Raw genomic sequence first — 15,400 nt, 5'->3', positions numbered from 1 at the left:
TTACAGTCGAACGCCGCCGCCGTTTCAACATCAACGACAGAATAAAAGAACTGGGCACGTTGTTACCAAAGACAAACGACCCGTTCTACGAGGTCATACGGGACGTGAGGCCGAACAAAGGGACGATACTGAAGAGCAGCGTGGACTACATCAAGTGTCTGCGCGACGAGGTGAACCGGCTGAAACAGGGCGAGCAGAGGCGGAAGCAGATCGAGCTGCACAATAGGAAACTGATGCTGAGGATACAGGTCAGTGCAGGATTATATATACAGGGTGACATTTAAAACAACTGCATCCTTTTAAACATAGACTATACCCATGCTTCTGAGCCGTTTGAGCCTATTTTTATTTAAATTAAACGTCATCATTTTCACATTTAAAAATCCATCAAAAACTACGTCACACGCTTTATTAAAGACCAATACTACAAAAAGAAATTAAATCTAAACATGTAAATAAATGTCTGAAAAATAAATTATTTTTCTAGTATCAAGATCAAGTAAAGTACAGAGTTGTCGAGATCGCTCAGCTGAATTAATTGTGTCGTTGACCTCTGAATCTTACGCGTCGTTTTTCTGCCGGCCGGAGTGATATGACGTATTTAGGATCGTGGATTTTGATACTTTTATTTTTTTCGTGCTTTCTGAAATATGAACCGATATTTTTCTTTTAACGTTTTTAAATATCCTTTAGATGAGTACTCTTAACAATTAAATTTATGCAGTTGAATTAAAAGTCACCCTGTATAACTAGCTGTCCCGGCAAACGTTGTTTTGCCATATACTCGTAAATAATTTGTAAGTATATTTTTTTTGTGTGTGCCGTGTGGTTCCACCATTGGTATTGTGGTTTACCACGTTGGTATTGTGTCGTGAGAATTTTATATGTAAGATTAATATATTATGAATATAAGTATATATATGATTATTCTTCTAACTGGCTTTAGTCCCGTTTGCATCCGCACTTTTTTGGAGAGGAGTCCGTGGATAAATCTTTGATTGGGTGAGTCAGGTGTTTACACGAATCGACACCCGTCTGACCTTCGCAACCTTCGCAGGGAAACCTAACCCGTGTTGAATCGAACATTACCCAGTTGCCTGAATGTGCAGGTTTCCTCACGATGTCTTCGAGCGAACTCAAAGGATGTGAACTTGTGTTAATGTGGTTATTACATACATACAATTTGGTCACAATATGGTCACGTCTATATCCCTGGCGGGGTAGACAGAGCCAACAGTCTTTCAGCTGTCTGGCTTAATGATAGATTAATTATAATTATAACAATGACAATAATGTATGTGTGCCCCCCAGGAGCTGGAGCGGCTGGCGCGGCTGCACGGCGTGCCGCTGGGCGGCGCGTCGCCCGCCGACAGCGGCGTGGACACGGCCGGCTCCGACGCGCTGCCCTCGCCCGCGCACGCGCCGGTCAGCCCACACCTACATACACACATACATACACACAGTCACTACACAGCAGTCCCGGAAGGACTGACGGGCCACGTTCAGCTGTTTGGCTTTATGATAGGATTGAGATTCAAATAGTGACAGGTCGCTAGCTTGTTGCCTAAAAGAAGAATCTTTAAGTTAATAAGCGTATTCCTTAATCGCCTTTTACGACATCCATGGGAAAAGATGGAGTGGTCCTATTCTTTATTTGTATTGTTACCGGGAACCACACGGCACAGAAGCTATTTCTTTTTCTAAAGAAGACAAACGTTTTGGGCTTGACTACCTCATTCTGAAAAAGTGAACAAGCGACCGATACTGAAGTTTCTTCAGCTGGGTGCATCTTCTCTTACCAGTGGTCCACTTGTATGGGCGAAGTACCAGCGCCTTTTTGGGGAGGGTGTCAGTTTTGAAGAGCATTTCATTCTGTTCTTTAAAGGGATTCTGTGTCAGCTTTGAAGAACGTTCCGTTCTTTTCCTTGAGACACTTAACCCTTGCTGTGGCTAGTGGGATACTATGAGGAGTTTTTTGGAGGGGTAGTAGAGATATAGTGGGTAGGAGAGGAGGAAGGAGTTAGTAGAGTTGGAGGGTTAAGTGCTTAAGAAGTTTGTAGTTTTTATTTTGGTCTACATAATTTTTTAATAATTCTTTTTGTATTATTGACTTTATTTCGAGTGAAAATGTAATAATAAGTTATAATGTTTGATTTGATGGTTAGGACCGGTCGCATTATATTTATAACAAGATATATTTCCGCATTGCTTAGAAAATAATTTTAATAATCCCATTATTCAGGAGCTGACATTGCCAAAATTGGAACCCTCGTCTTTTATGGACTTAGAAAAGGTAATTAGTTTACCTTTTTGTTATAAAACATCACTGTTGGCCTAATGTTGTGTCATGTGTTCTTTATGAAGCTCTAATAAAAAAAATTGTATGTGTTTTTTGTCAGTTTCTCGTTTGTCTGGATGGTTTCTCGCAATTTTTGGTCGGTTTCTCACCTTTGTTCGTATTTTTCCTCCGTTTTGTATTTAAACATTCATGTTTCTTGTTTATGTGATCTCTTTATATTAAAGAAGTAATAAGTGATTTGTTTTAAACACAAACCCGCTTGTTTCCAGGAGGTGGTGATGCCGAAATCTGAGCCGGCGCCGCTCATGGAGCTGACGGAGCAGACTTCAGATCTCATGAGAGATGTTCCCTCCAACGAGTGTCTCAACGCTTTGGACGCACTCGGTGAGACAAAAAACATTAAATTTAAAATTAAACAATAAAAAAAAGCAATCATTCACTCAATCACCATCCTGTTCCTATGTATGTCGTAAAAGGCGACTAAGGGATAGGCTTACAAACTTGGGATTCTTTTTTAGGCGATGGGCTAGCAACCTGACACTATTCTAACTAATCTCAATTTTATCATTACGCCAAAAAGCTAAAATTGGCCATTTAGTCTTTCCAAGACTGGTGGCTCTGTCTTCTGTCATTCCAGCTCCTGGGGGGCATAGATACATTATTGTCAATGTTATAATTATAATTAATCTATCATTAAGCCAGACAGTTGAAAGGCTGTTGGCTCTGTCTTGCCCGCAAGGGATATAGACGTGACGTGTATGTATGTATGTATGTATGTTATTCTTTTAATTTCAGATGGCCTAAAGCTAGGCTCGTGTTCGCCTCTGAGTCGAGACGAAGGTTTATCATTAGGGTGCCTGGAACCCGACCTGTGTCTAGATCCGGTGCCCGAGCACGACTTATATAACCATAAGGATGTTAAGGTATTTACACATATACAGCTAACGTTGTATTATAAGAGTTTATAATATTGATTAAATAAATAATTCAATATATATACGGGACAAATTACACAGATTAGTTCTACATTCATTCATATTTTTAAATGTAGACTAGACAATGTGCATTTATTTCCACGATTTTGATTTAAGAGATCTATATTTGTAAATTGACGTCCGATGAAAATGCTGTAGGCTGGTGTGACGCCTGGGGAACCGCGCTACACACGATGTTGTGTCGCAGTTTGTATATATGCTCCTATCCGTGAAAACTTTACTTGCGCGATTTAGATTTTTCGCTGTTTTTGACTGATAGCGTCGCGTGATTTTATTTTTTATTGTCGTAACGTGTGGCGTAGAAATGTCGCCATACGATTATGAAAAATTGTATGATGATGTTCCCCCCTTCCCCCCAGATGCGGCTGTCGCCGGCGGCGGGGCTGCTGGGGCTGGCGCACATGGCCGACCTCATGGACGACGACTGCCGCAACCCCGTCACCGCCGGTACGCGCACACGCACACACATACATACATGCGTACACAGTACACACACACACATGCATACACAGTACACACACACACACATGCATACACAGTACACACAGACACACACACACACACACATGCATACACAGTACACACACACATGCATACACAGTACACACACACATGCATACACAGTACACACACACACACACACATGCATACACAGTACACACAGACACACACACACACACGCATGCATACACAGTACACAGTACACACACACACAGACACACACACATGCTTACACACACATACATACACACAGATATACTTTAACTGACGGATTTATTGTAAGAAATATGCAAGAATCACAGCAAATGGAAAGCTGTAGCTGATTATACATACCTACATATAGTCACGTCTATATCCCTTGCAAGGTAGACAGAGCCAACAGACTAAAGGCCAGACTCAGCTGTATGGCTTAATAACGGAATTGAGATTTAAATACAAGAAGAATTATATTATTCATTTTAATTTTAGAACAATATTGGAATTCGTTGTGGTCACTTTTTTTTCAAATAGCCATTTGCTTGTCTTTATATTTTTCCAAGTATAAAATCTTTACTTTTTTTTAAAGATCTTTCTTACCCATACCGTAACCCTTAGTCGCCTTTTAAACCATAATCCAAAAATCTATAAAACCAGTGTTATAGTTAAACACTGGTTTTCCGTGAATAATCATTTTTTCTTTGCTAACAGTGTCCTTACGTTATCCCTTTTAACAAATGTTTTGTTTCCAGGAGATCCCATGCTCTGCTCGTCTCCTACGTCTCAGCTGTGTCTCAGCGACGTGGTGGCGGAAGCGGCTGACGGGAGTATGGCGGGCATGCTACATGACGACTCCTACTCGCATGCTGCTGGTGAGCATGTAGCTAGTTACAGAGACCATCCCTTGCTCGTCTCCTACGTCACAATAATCATTATCACAATATCAATATCAAGGGTGAATTGGTGGACATTTAACCTCATGGACGTAGAAAAAAAGGCGAAGTATTTTATCGTAGTTCAGTTTCAAAATTTCATGGAAATTGGTTCAGTGGTTTTGAGGTGAGAGGTGGTGAAACACTTTTACATTAATAGTTTTAATTACTTAATAATTAATATCTTAATTAGTATAATTTAGTATAGGAACATTTCACCATCTGTTAGGAAACTTTGAACAATTTGAATATACTTTTTTTTTAATACTCACTGTATGTTTGTATGACAGACAAACAAACACAGTTTTACTTTAATAATATAAGTAAAGCAATAATAGTAAAAACCTGACTCGCCCAATCCAGGATCCATGGTCAAAGGCATACCCCGGGCTCCTCACTAGAGTGGTGAGGATGCAACCGGGACTAAAGCCAGGGGGAAGAATAATAGTAAAGGACTATTTGTGTGATTCCCGGCGCCAATAAAAAAAAAGAATAGGACCACTCCATCTCTTTCCCATAGATGGCGTAAAAGGCGACTAAGGCTTTTAAGCTTAGGATTCTTCTTTTAGGCGATGGGCTAGCAACCTGTCACTATTTGAATCTCATTTCTATCTTAAAGCCAAACAGCTGAACGTGGCCTATCAGTCTTTACAAGACTGTTGGCTCTGTCTACCCCGCAAGAGATATAGACGTGATTATATAGATTGACTTTTTCATCGTCAATTTGAAAAAATTGATAAATGAATAAATTTTTAATACTATGTGGCGTGCCGTTTGAATTTGGAAAACTAAGAACGATGTCTGCGCGCGCAAGACGCCGCTTGGGACTTCATCGCCGAGCCGATCCTTCACTCCACATATAGCTCTGGTTCAAATCGCATGTTGTCGCATTTCTTTATTAAACATTTACATACATTCTTCAGTTTCATTTTGTTAGAAGGTTGTGGAAGTAAACATTAATTCGAGGAATCACAGGCCTTCTACAACTATATGTATGTATGTATGTATATATCTATCTCCAGGCGCGTCGTCCCTTATGTCGGACGCGGCCATGGGGCTGGGGCTGGAGGCGCCGTGCCTGCTGCTGGGGCACCACCACCCGCACTCGCCGCACCGCCACCCCCGGCAGCCCTGCTTCGACATGGACCTCAGTTCCTAGCGATGTATGTACACGGGAACATGCGAGTAGGAGTTATATATCATATAAATTAGACTGTATTATTAGTATTATTAGACGTGTGGTTCCCGGCACCAATACGAAAAAGAATAGGACCACTCCATCTCTTTCCCATGGATGTCGTAAAAGGCGACTAAGGGATAGGCTTATAAAATTGCGATCCTTTATTAAGGCGATGGGTTAGCAACCTGTCACTATTTGGATCTCAATTCCATCATTAAGCAGAGCAGCTGAATGTGGCCATTCAGTCTTTTCGGGACTATTGGCTCTGTCTACCCCGCAAGGGATATGGACGTGACTATATGTATGTATGTAAATTAGACTGTAAGACTTCCATTAATAAATAAATAAATTAAATAAACATCTATCTTCACTCGGTGTACAAATACTTTATTTGCTACTAGCGACCCGCCCCGGCTTCGCACGGGTGCAAAATTATAAATGTTATTGTAGTGTTTGTATCTAGTAATGGATACAATACGCTGTCTCACACACACAAGTCGGTATTATAAATGTCAAGTTGACATTGACAGTTGCGTGCGAGCGGCAATCGCAGACAGATGTGTACTGGTACTTGGTGTGGTAGTGAGCCGGTGACTGTACGTAGTATAAATATCATGTGCTTTACAGTTATTATACATAAAAACCTTCCTCTTGAATCACTCTACCTGTTACAAAAAACCATATTAAAATCCGTTGCGTAATTTTAAAGGTTTAAAGCATACAGACAAACATACTAAAATAGCGACTTTGTTTTATACTATGTAGTGATAAATGCGGCACAATTATAGGTGTTACAAAGCATATACATTTAGCGCATTTAACCAGTCATGGCATGAAAAAATATAGAAAATTTAAATATTTAATTTTATTTATGAAATTAAAATTTAAATGAAATTTAAAATAATGTCTCATATTAAATGTTCTTGTCAAAATATATTTTTTATCGAAATATTCGTCAACAGTATAAAACGATTTTTCGATAAGCCACAGTTTTAATTTAGTTTTAAAGGCATTCAGAGATAGCGACTTTATCTCCTCATTGAGGCCGTTGTATATTTTGACAGCCATTTGATATGTATATCTATAGCACAGTGTGACTGAATCGCTTTAAATCTAGACCAAACGGTATAATAAAAAAATAGTCTTATTCCTTCTGGCTTCAGTCTTGATTGCATCCTTATCACTGTGGAGAGGAGGGGTATGCCTTTGACCATAAATCCTGGATTGGGTGAGAATGATTATTTACGAAGTTATGTACTTACATTAGTTTCAAAACTAACCGATGCTCTTACGGTAAGGGAAAACATTGTATGGAAACCTGCACATTCAGGCAACTGGATGTGTAACCGTATGATCGGGTTAGGTTCAAAGGTTGCGAAGGTCAATTGGGAATCACTTCGTGTAAACTGACTCACCCAAGTCAGGATCCGTGATCAAAAGCATACCCCGGGCTCCTCTCCAGAGTGGTGAGGATGCAACCGGGACTATAGCCAGGAAGAAGAAGAAGAATCTATAGCATAGTTTGAATAATCTCTTTACATCTCTTACGCCAGGAGGAAAAAAAATTGTATTGGATTAACATACGAAATATAATATTAATATACTAGAGAAATATCGCTTCACATAGATACATGACGGACGGCATGATTGATGGCCTCTGTGGCACAGCGGTAGTACGCTTGTCTGTGACACCGGAGGTCCCGTGTTCGAATCCCGGCCAGGGCATGATGAGAAATGAACTTTTTCTGATTGTCCTGGGTCTTGGATGTTTATCTATCTAAGTATTTATTATAATATTTAGTATCGTTGAGTTAGTATCTCGTAACACAAGTCTCGAACTTACTTCGAGGCTAACTCGATCTGTTTAATTTGTCAAATAAAAAAAAACATATACTGATTTCACATCTTTGTTACCAGTTAAACCCGCCATCGCAGTACTTCGGGGCCCAGGGTCCGCCTTCAGACTTTCCTCTCCACTTTCTCCAGTCCACGGCGTCCTCAGTTAAGTCTATTGGCTCCTTTATCTTAAACGTCTAGCCAGGGTTCCTTTAGTCTACCTTGGTCCAGCAGTGGCGGCTTTGATAAACAGTCTACAATTGGCGCCCAACGTGTGACAGAGTTAAATCCTGATTACTAGATTTATTTATTTACTTTTGAGTACAATACAAGTTGTAGCTAAACAAATATAAAATTAAATAACGAATGGAACAATTAGACTGTAATAATTTAACTGAAATATTAGTAGAACTTAATATTTCAGTTAAGTTATCCAATAAATAAATTGATATTAAATTTACTGTTAAACTGTGGTGTTACTTGCTTAAAAATAGGCATGTTTCAATTAATTATAAATTAACTTTTTGAACCAATTTATCGCAAATGTACCATATAAGTAATAGACTGTAATCTTTATGAAAGATTCAATATATAAACTCATAACTTACCGAGTGACTGACGGACATCGCACAGCCCAAACTACTGAACGGAGAAAGTTGAAATTTGATATGAAAGTCCCTTAGAGTAGGCACTAAGAGAGGATTTCTGGATCTCTCGTTTTACGCGAGCGAAGCCGAGGACGTCTTTTAGTCTGTTACTAAAAATAAACCCCCCATTTCGCCACCGAGCAAGTAACACCTAGCGAAATGAGGCAAATTGGTGTAGCGCCATCTATTGTTAAATTATGGAACTAATATTTAGTCTGAGCCGTAGTGAATTAATATTTAAAATAGATATTATATTGAACTTATTTATGTTATATCGGAAAATATTGTGTGGATTCATAAAACGTCATTAAATACAGTTTCAAATAGAGAGTTCTCACTTCTTCAAACAAAACAAAAGAAGTGTGTCAAGTTTCTCTAAAAAATTTACTTACGTAATAGTACAGAGTTATGACAATAGATGGCGTTGTACTGTAATTTTTGACATCGACAATTTTTTACCACAAAAATGTATGACTTATCACAAAATGGTGTTTCAATTTTATAGATCTCTAGAGATATTTTTGCATAAAAGACGTGTGTGTGAGATACGTACTTCGAATAAAATTGAGATTTTTTTGATGCTTTTTGAGGCAAGAGGCAAGAAAGGATGGTAAAAGTCATCCTTTTGGTACATTCAATTGAACTTTTCTCCTTGTGCAAAATTTATGTATTTAAAAAAAGCAAAAAATCATTAAGCCTTTCGTGTGAAATGTCCTAATTATTATCTGATCCAATTATATTTAAAAAAAATTAACCTGGAAGTTATCATATTCTATTTACAAAAGTTACCACACGAATATTAATAATATATTTATTATTTATATAACGCTTGCGGTAAAAAAAACATAAAACACGTCTACATCCCTTACGGAGTGGACAGGGCCAACAGTCTCGAAAAGCCTAATAGGCCACTTTCATCTAAACTGCTTAATTTAAAAAATATTTTATGAATCGTTTCGCGTAAGACTTAATTTCTAGTTTCTTGCCTCTAAAAAGTTGATATTCTCGCTATATGATTCCGTATGTTCGTATGTTTTTTTTTTTTAATTTAAATAATATCTTAAGTATACAAGCTGCTACAAAGATTCTAGTTATAACGTGTTCATTATAAACCTTTAGTAGCACGATTTGTGAATTGTCACGTTTTTTTTAAGGCAAAAGAACATTTAGGCAAATTTAAGATTATAGTTTTAACAGAAACAACGTGTAAGTACATATATACTGGAACCCAGACTCGCTTATACGAAGTCCAGGAAACAAAACGCACATTCGTGTTTATCCCTTACGGAGTAGACAGAGCCAACTGACTCGAAAAGACTGAAAGGCCAATGTAGTTTTACACTTTTCGATCCAATTCATTTTATTGCCGAAAATGCGGTGGGAAATAGAGACATTAACATCTCTATCTCACTCTAATTGGTGTAATTGGAAAAAGACGGAACGAAGAAAGATTTTTAAATAAAGAAATGTTTAATGACCGTCTTTAAAAAAGGCGTTCTTAGATTGACCTGTATACATATGTGTTTGTTCGTGATTACCTCGCATTTCACTGAATCAATTTTGATGCGGTTTTCAGGAAAGTGTTTGTTCTTAGCTAACCTACTTCAAAAAAGGTAGAGGCTCTTTTTCCCACTAAAGTCATTTAGCAGTTTGGTTTCCAGATGGTTTGTTATGTACTGTAAGAATATTGACGAATCCCAGTTATAGTGTGAAGCCAAAGAAACGCGCAGACAGACATTGTATTTGTGTATTTTTTTATAGAAAAAGTACAGTGTAATAAATATAAAAGTGTACCATGTTATCGTTGGTATGTATCGAGGTCGGTTCACAAGTAAAGTACAGCAGACTCAATAGAAAAATGTACCCTCGTATGTTACGTATCCAAGTGGTATACTCTTCTAAGCAGCCCAGTGTACCGTGTATTTTGTATTTTATTAAATCTTCGAAATCTTTTACAGAAATGGTATTTTAACCCTAAAATGGATCTTCCAATACATGATTGACTAAATTCTATAGATTACTTCTTTAAAAATAGTAAAAATTGTGATATTGTTGTTACCCGCTCATAATAAGATTACTCGACTGCGTTGAAAGTTGTGTTATGCGTGCAATTTCGTACGCTTTTGTTGTTAAATAAATATATTGGTGCTTATTTTTTTTCTCAGTATAAAAATCAAATAAAAGATATAACTTAAAGATACTTATAAATGTTTACTGGTGCTAAAAAGTAAGCAATATTAAATATTTTACAAATTTATTGAAATATCAAGTATTCTTAAACTATGTATGTATTATGATATTAATTATATACAGTACATGATAACACCTCAAGATATTAATTATATAGATATATATTAACACTACTTTCTATTATATTAAAATAAAATATATTTTATTTTTTATTCAAAGTATATGTCACTTTGGACTTAATATTTTATACATTATATTTGTACATTATATTTTTGTATTATATTTATACAAAAAGAAACTGGGATATTAAAAACGGAAGGACCACAATGTGTACACTGTAAATGTGATAAAGTACCTATATTTTTAGATGATTGTTAAAGGAATCGTTAGTTTTTGTATATAATTATGAATAAGCATTCAACGTGCCTTGCTTATAGATAGTTTACGCGGAAGTATTAGGGCGTGTTCACACGTATCAGTGCAATTTAATTATTTCACAACCTCTTTGGTGTAGTGGTTTGGTATATTTGACTGTTGATAGTTTTGAAAACGTAATAATACATACATATAATCCTGTATATATCCCTTGCGGGGGAGACAGTGCCGACAGTCTTAAAAAGACTAATAAGCCCCGTTCAGCTGCTTGGCTTAATAATAAAATTGAGATTCAAATTGTAACAGGTTGCTAGCCAGTAACCTAAAGGAAGAATCCCAAGTTTATAAGCCTATCCTTTAGTCGCCTTTTACGACATCCATGGGAAAGAGATGGAGTGGTCCTATTCTTTTTCCTTTATGTGCCGGGAACCACACGTAATAAGAGGACTGTTACCGAATGATTACCTATCTCTATCTGTGGTTAACCAGAGACATGAAGAGATGATAAGATAATTGAAGAACATACATTTTAAATTTCATTACAATAAACTGAAATTGAAAGTAATTAATTTCACTATTTACAATTTAGGATTAAAAAAACATGTTACTAAATTTAGCAACCCCTGTATTCTTGATAGATGTGAACATACCCTAATAAAAATTATTATTGTAAATAATGTTTGTTAAATTAACATTGCTTAAGAGAAATACCTTGTAAGGTATTTCGTCTTAGACGGCCTGCATTGTTAATTTTTGCAATGAATTTATGTAATGTTGTCACGTTACAACGTGTTTTAGGTGAATATTCAATGTTAAATTTGTTCAAAATTTTAGTAAACATTAAAATTTGTCTTGATCATCAAAAAAAAAATATTTTAATTTATGAGATAAATTTATTTCTTTGGCTGTCTAAAATTGTAATTAACGCTGATCCGTTTTAAAGCAACGCTTTGTGTTAATGTTGTGGTAATAAATTGTTAAAGAGATTATCACAAATCTAAAATTAATTTAAAAATACAAGTCTATCTAAAAAAAAAATTTGAAGATTTTTCGACTACCATACGTCGCATGTTGATAAAGCAATGAATTTATGTCGATTGATAATTATTACATAGAACAAATAACATGTAGTTGTTAAATCAGTGAGCCTTTTGTTATTAGATAATAAATCGTTGTTTTGTTTGTAAGCCTGAATAGAATGGTGCTGTTCGCTCGATGTTTCATGGAAATCTTTAAAGATTTTAAGTATTAATTATCATCGAATCATGGTTATGAAATAAATCTTTACAAGAATAATATGAAAAAACAGGCTTAGTCTATATTTTTAACTGTTATATTTTAATGTGACCACATAATTATACTTCAGTATTTTACAATTAATAAGTAGATTTTTATCAAAATACATAGGTTTTTTTATACAATTTTGTTTTTCATGAATTGTTGCCAGATTAAATAAGTTTTAGATGAAATGTTTATATAACCTTAATGGCCTTTTACAAAAGTGATATTCAGTGCCTTACTTGAACAATAGAATAAGTAGTATATATTTTATCAGAAAAATGTAATAACTGTGCTATTATTAATAAGTAAAATTACTTTTTTCGTGTAAGTTAATAAACGCGAACCGATGTAATAAAGATTATAATATATATATTTTAAGAAAATGTTGCAACTTAAAAATTGTTGCTTTTATTTATTTTTAGAGAATTTTGAATTTTGTTTGCGAGCGGTACTCAAGCACAAATTTATCTGTTACGTACGAGTGTTATTTAATATTGTATGAGATTAAAATGTTGAAGTACAAAAAAGTAAATAATTGAAATGAGAATATTATCAGTCTTTTATTTTTAAGATTCTGTTCCTGATTTCGACTGTTACATACATACATCTAGTCACGTCTATATCCACTGCAGGGTAGATCAAGCCAACAGTCTTTTCAAGACTGAAAGGCCACTTTCAGCGGTATGGCTTTATGATGGCATTTCAATTTAAATAGTGACAGGTTGCTAGCCAATAGGTTGTAGCCGACAAGAGGAATCCCAAGTTTATAATCCTATCCCTTAGTCGCATTTTCCAACATCAACACGAAAGATTATAGATTTTTTTCTAAATTGCCGGAAATCACACACGGCACGGTAAAATATTCACATTAATTCGCCCCAATTTCTGGACATTTTTAATATCGATCACAAATTGACGATTGATTCATTCGCTTGCATAAAGATCGACGTTAATTTTGCGGATTTGGCACGCTACTGGGAGAAATAATGCCCGATGTAGGGATGGGATTATCGATAAAATTTGATATTTAGCTGCTTTTTTAAACGCTTTCTAAAATATGAATGAATGTGGAGAAAGCAATATAAATGGAGGTCTGTAGTGTTCGAAGCAATTGGACATCTGTATGTGTGAAGTATCTGTTTTACCCCTGTAGTAATCAGGCGATTTGGTATGTAAGTATGTATAGAAATAAAACAACTCCAAACAAAAACAAGAACTAGTAATTTTTAGGAGCAGTTAAAAATAATTCTGTTTGATCATTTCAATCAACTGAACCTAATTAACCTGTTACCTAAGTATTTATTATTCTATTATTACAAGAGTCAATTTTAATTTGGACCATTTTATAAATTCACTTGAAAAAATACGTATTAATTTAATTCTTAAATTATTATACAAAACACAAGTTTTTCCCCCATTTTCCAATTTACTATGATGTACAGAAACAATTTTTTTTTTAAACATCTTGTAAAGTCCCTTTGTTATTCTTATTTGCAATAATTATTATTTTATATGAAATAATCTTCCCAAAAACTGATTTACGAATACAAGACTTTAAGAATTTCCAATTACAATTTTTTTAAGGTATCGATATAACATATGAACGTCTCTAACCGAGAACTGTCCGATCCTTTCTCCCCAAAACGCGATTATTTTTATTCATCGAAAAGGCAACAATGCACCGTTTCAAATTTCCAGAAATTTGCGTTTTTGCATAAAATGTAATGCGGGGCGGCGCGTGCGACACATTAAAACCGAAGGTGTCCAATTGCATGTATTTTAGCGGGAATTTATTTATTTATATTATTGTGCTAATACTATATTCACATTTTTGTTACGAAAATGATGTCACAGTTTAATGTTATATTTCACTCATGGTAACATTAGTAAAGGATTCACCCAAACAAATTAAAAAATGTGAATCAATTCATGCGAAATGCGAAAGTTTGTAAAGTTGATCATCAATCACGTAAAATATACTAGCTGAATTTTGATGAAATTCAGTAATTAGTTAAATACATAACATAAAAACCTGGAATGATATAAAGGGTAGGTACTTTTTATTCAGTTGTGGAGTGGTTCCTTGCTCTTTAGAATAGGACCACTCCATATCTATCCCATAGATGTCGGAAAAGGTAACTAAGGGAATAATAAAAGAACTTATAAACTTGAGATTCCTCTTGTAGGCGATGGGCTAGTAAGCTGTCAATATTGATATATATTTTCTTCAATTCCATCATAAAGTCGTACTCGTACGTCTGAACGTGGCCTTTCAGTCTATAAGACTGTTTGCTCTGTCTGCGTATATATCTAAGGGATATAGGCGTGACTATATGTAAGTACGCATGTATGTACTTTTTATTCCGTAATTCCCACAACTGTCGAACTTTCTTCGGGGCTCATTCAACGTTATTTCAGTTTGACTAATGACTCGGCGATATAAAGATGCTAAATATACGTAGAATATCCGCCTAATGCGTCCATCATGGTCACCCTAAACTGCATTGACCGTTTGCATTGTTGCAATTGATAAAAGCGATACAGTTTCCCATTTTTTCACAAATTTAAATGAACTCCCCTCGCGTCCCCATTTGCATGGATCATGTTCGGTGAATATTTTATTTGGGGAACAAAAATTTAATGGGAGTTTTTTTTTTGCGAAAATGCGCTCGAAATTGTGATCAGAGTTTTATTATTATACTTGTATTGGTATTATTTGAGTGATTTTTAAATGTTGGTAGCACTGGTTAACTGAAACTTGGCATTCGTAGTCCAGTTAATTATTTAAAAGAAACTTATACGAATAATAATATCGATAGGAAAATTTTCTCTTAAAACTGGTAGGCTTAGTTAACAAAGTGGACGAAGGGACATTTTTTTTTCTAAAAACCTAATGAAACCTTATATATCCTTTTACAGAAATATCGCGACGTTTTTTGCTTTAAGCAGTTTAGTTTTGCGTCAGTTAACGATGCAATCAAATGATAAAAATATATAAACAGAGCCACGTAATGTACGACTTAACAGAGCACGTACGTTTAAATGTTAAAAATTGTATGCATAAAACCTTACCTCCAACCCAAAGGACGAGATACTTCTTATAACTTTAAAAAATAATCTTACACTGTCAACGCTTTATGTCAACAACGCTATGGGAGTGAGTGGAGTCTGACCAGAATTGAGCCGGT

General features: G+C 35.6%; 1 protein-coding gene across 15 annotated transcripts in view; it reads left to right on the top strand.

Moving 5' to 3' along the window:
* Positions 1 to 12,759, top strand: part of LOC106142776 (transcription factor EB) — a 93,058-nt gene extending 80,299 nt beyond the window's left edge. For 13 of the 15 annotated variants that reach the window (XM_013344663.2, XM_013344674.2, XM_013344669.2 and 10 more), the window contains 9 exons: positions 7 to 248; positions 1,312 to 1,425; positions 2,243 to 2,293; positions 2,569 to 2,683; positions 3,095 to 3,222; positions 3,654 to 3,741; positions 4,524 to 4,643; positions 5,726 to 5,866; positions 7,801 to 12,759. In XM_013344663.2, coding sequence (XP_013200117.1) covers positions 7 to 248; positions 1,312 to 1,425; positions 2,243 to 2,293; positions 2,569 to 2,683; positions 3,095 to 3,222; positions 3,654 to 3,741; positions 4,524 to 4,643; positions 5,726 to 5,862 — 995 coding nt within the window. In that variant the 3' untranslated portion in view covers positions 5,863 to 5,866; positions 7,801 to 12,759. Of the gene's footprint in view, positions 1 to 6; positions 249 to 1,311; positions 1,426 to 2,242; positions 2,294 to 2,568; positions 2,684 to 3,094; positions 3,223 to 3,653; positions 3,742 to 4,523; positions 4,644 to 5,725; positions 5,889 to 7,800 lie in introns of all 15 variants that reach the window. The other 2 variants (XM_013344664.2, XM_013344678.2) reach the window with 2 other exon arrangements.
* The last annotated feature ends 2,641 nt before the right edge of the window (positions 12,760 to 15,400 follow it).

Source organism: Amyelois transitella, chromosome 25 (assembly GCF_032362555.1).
Source record: "Amyelois transitella isolate CPQ chromosome 25, ilAmyTran1.1, whole genome shotgun sequence".
NCBI lineage: Eukaryota > Metazoa > Arthropoda > Insecta > Lepidoptera > Pyralidae > Amyelois > Amyelois transitella.
Note: the sequence above shows the minus strand (reverse complement) of the source record. Positions and strands in the feature narration are given on the sequence as shown.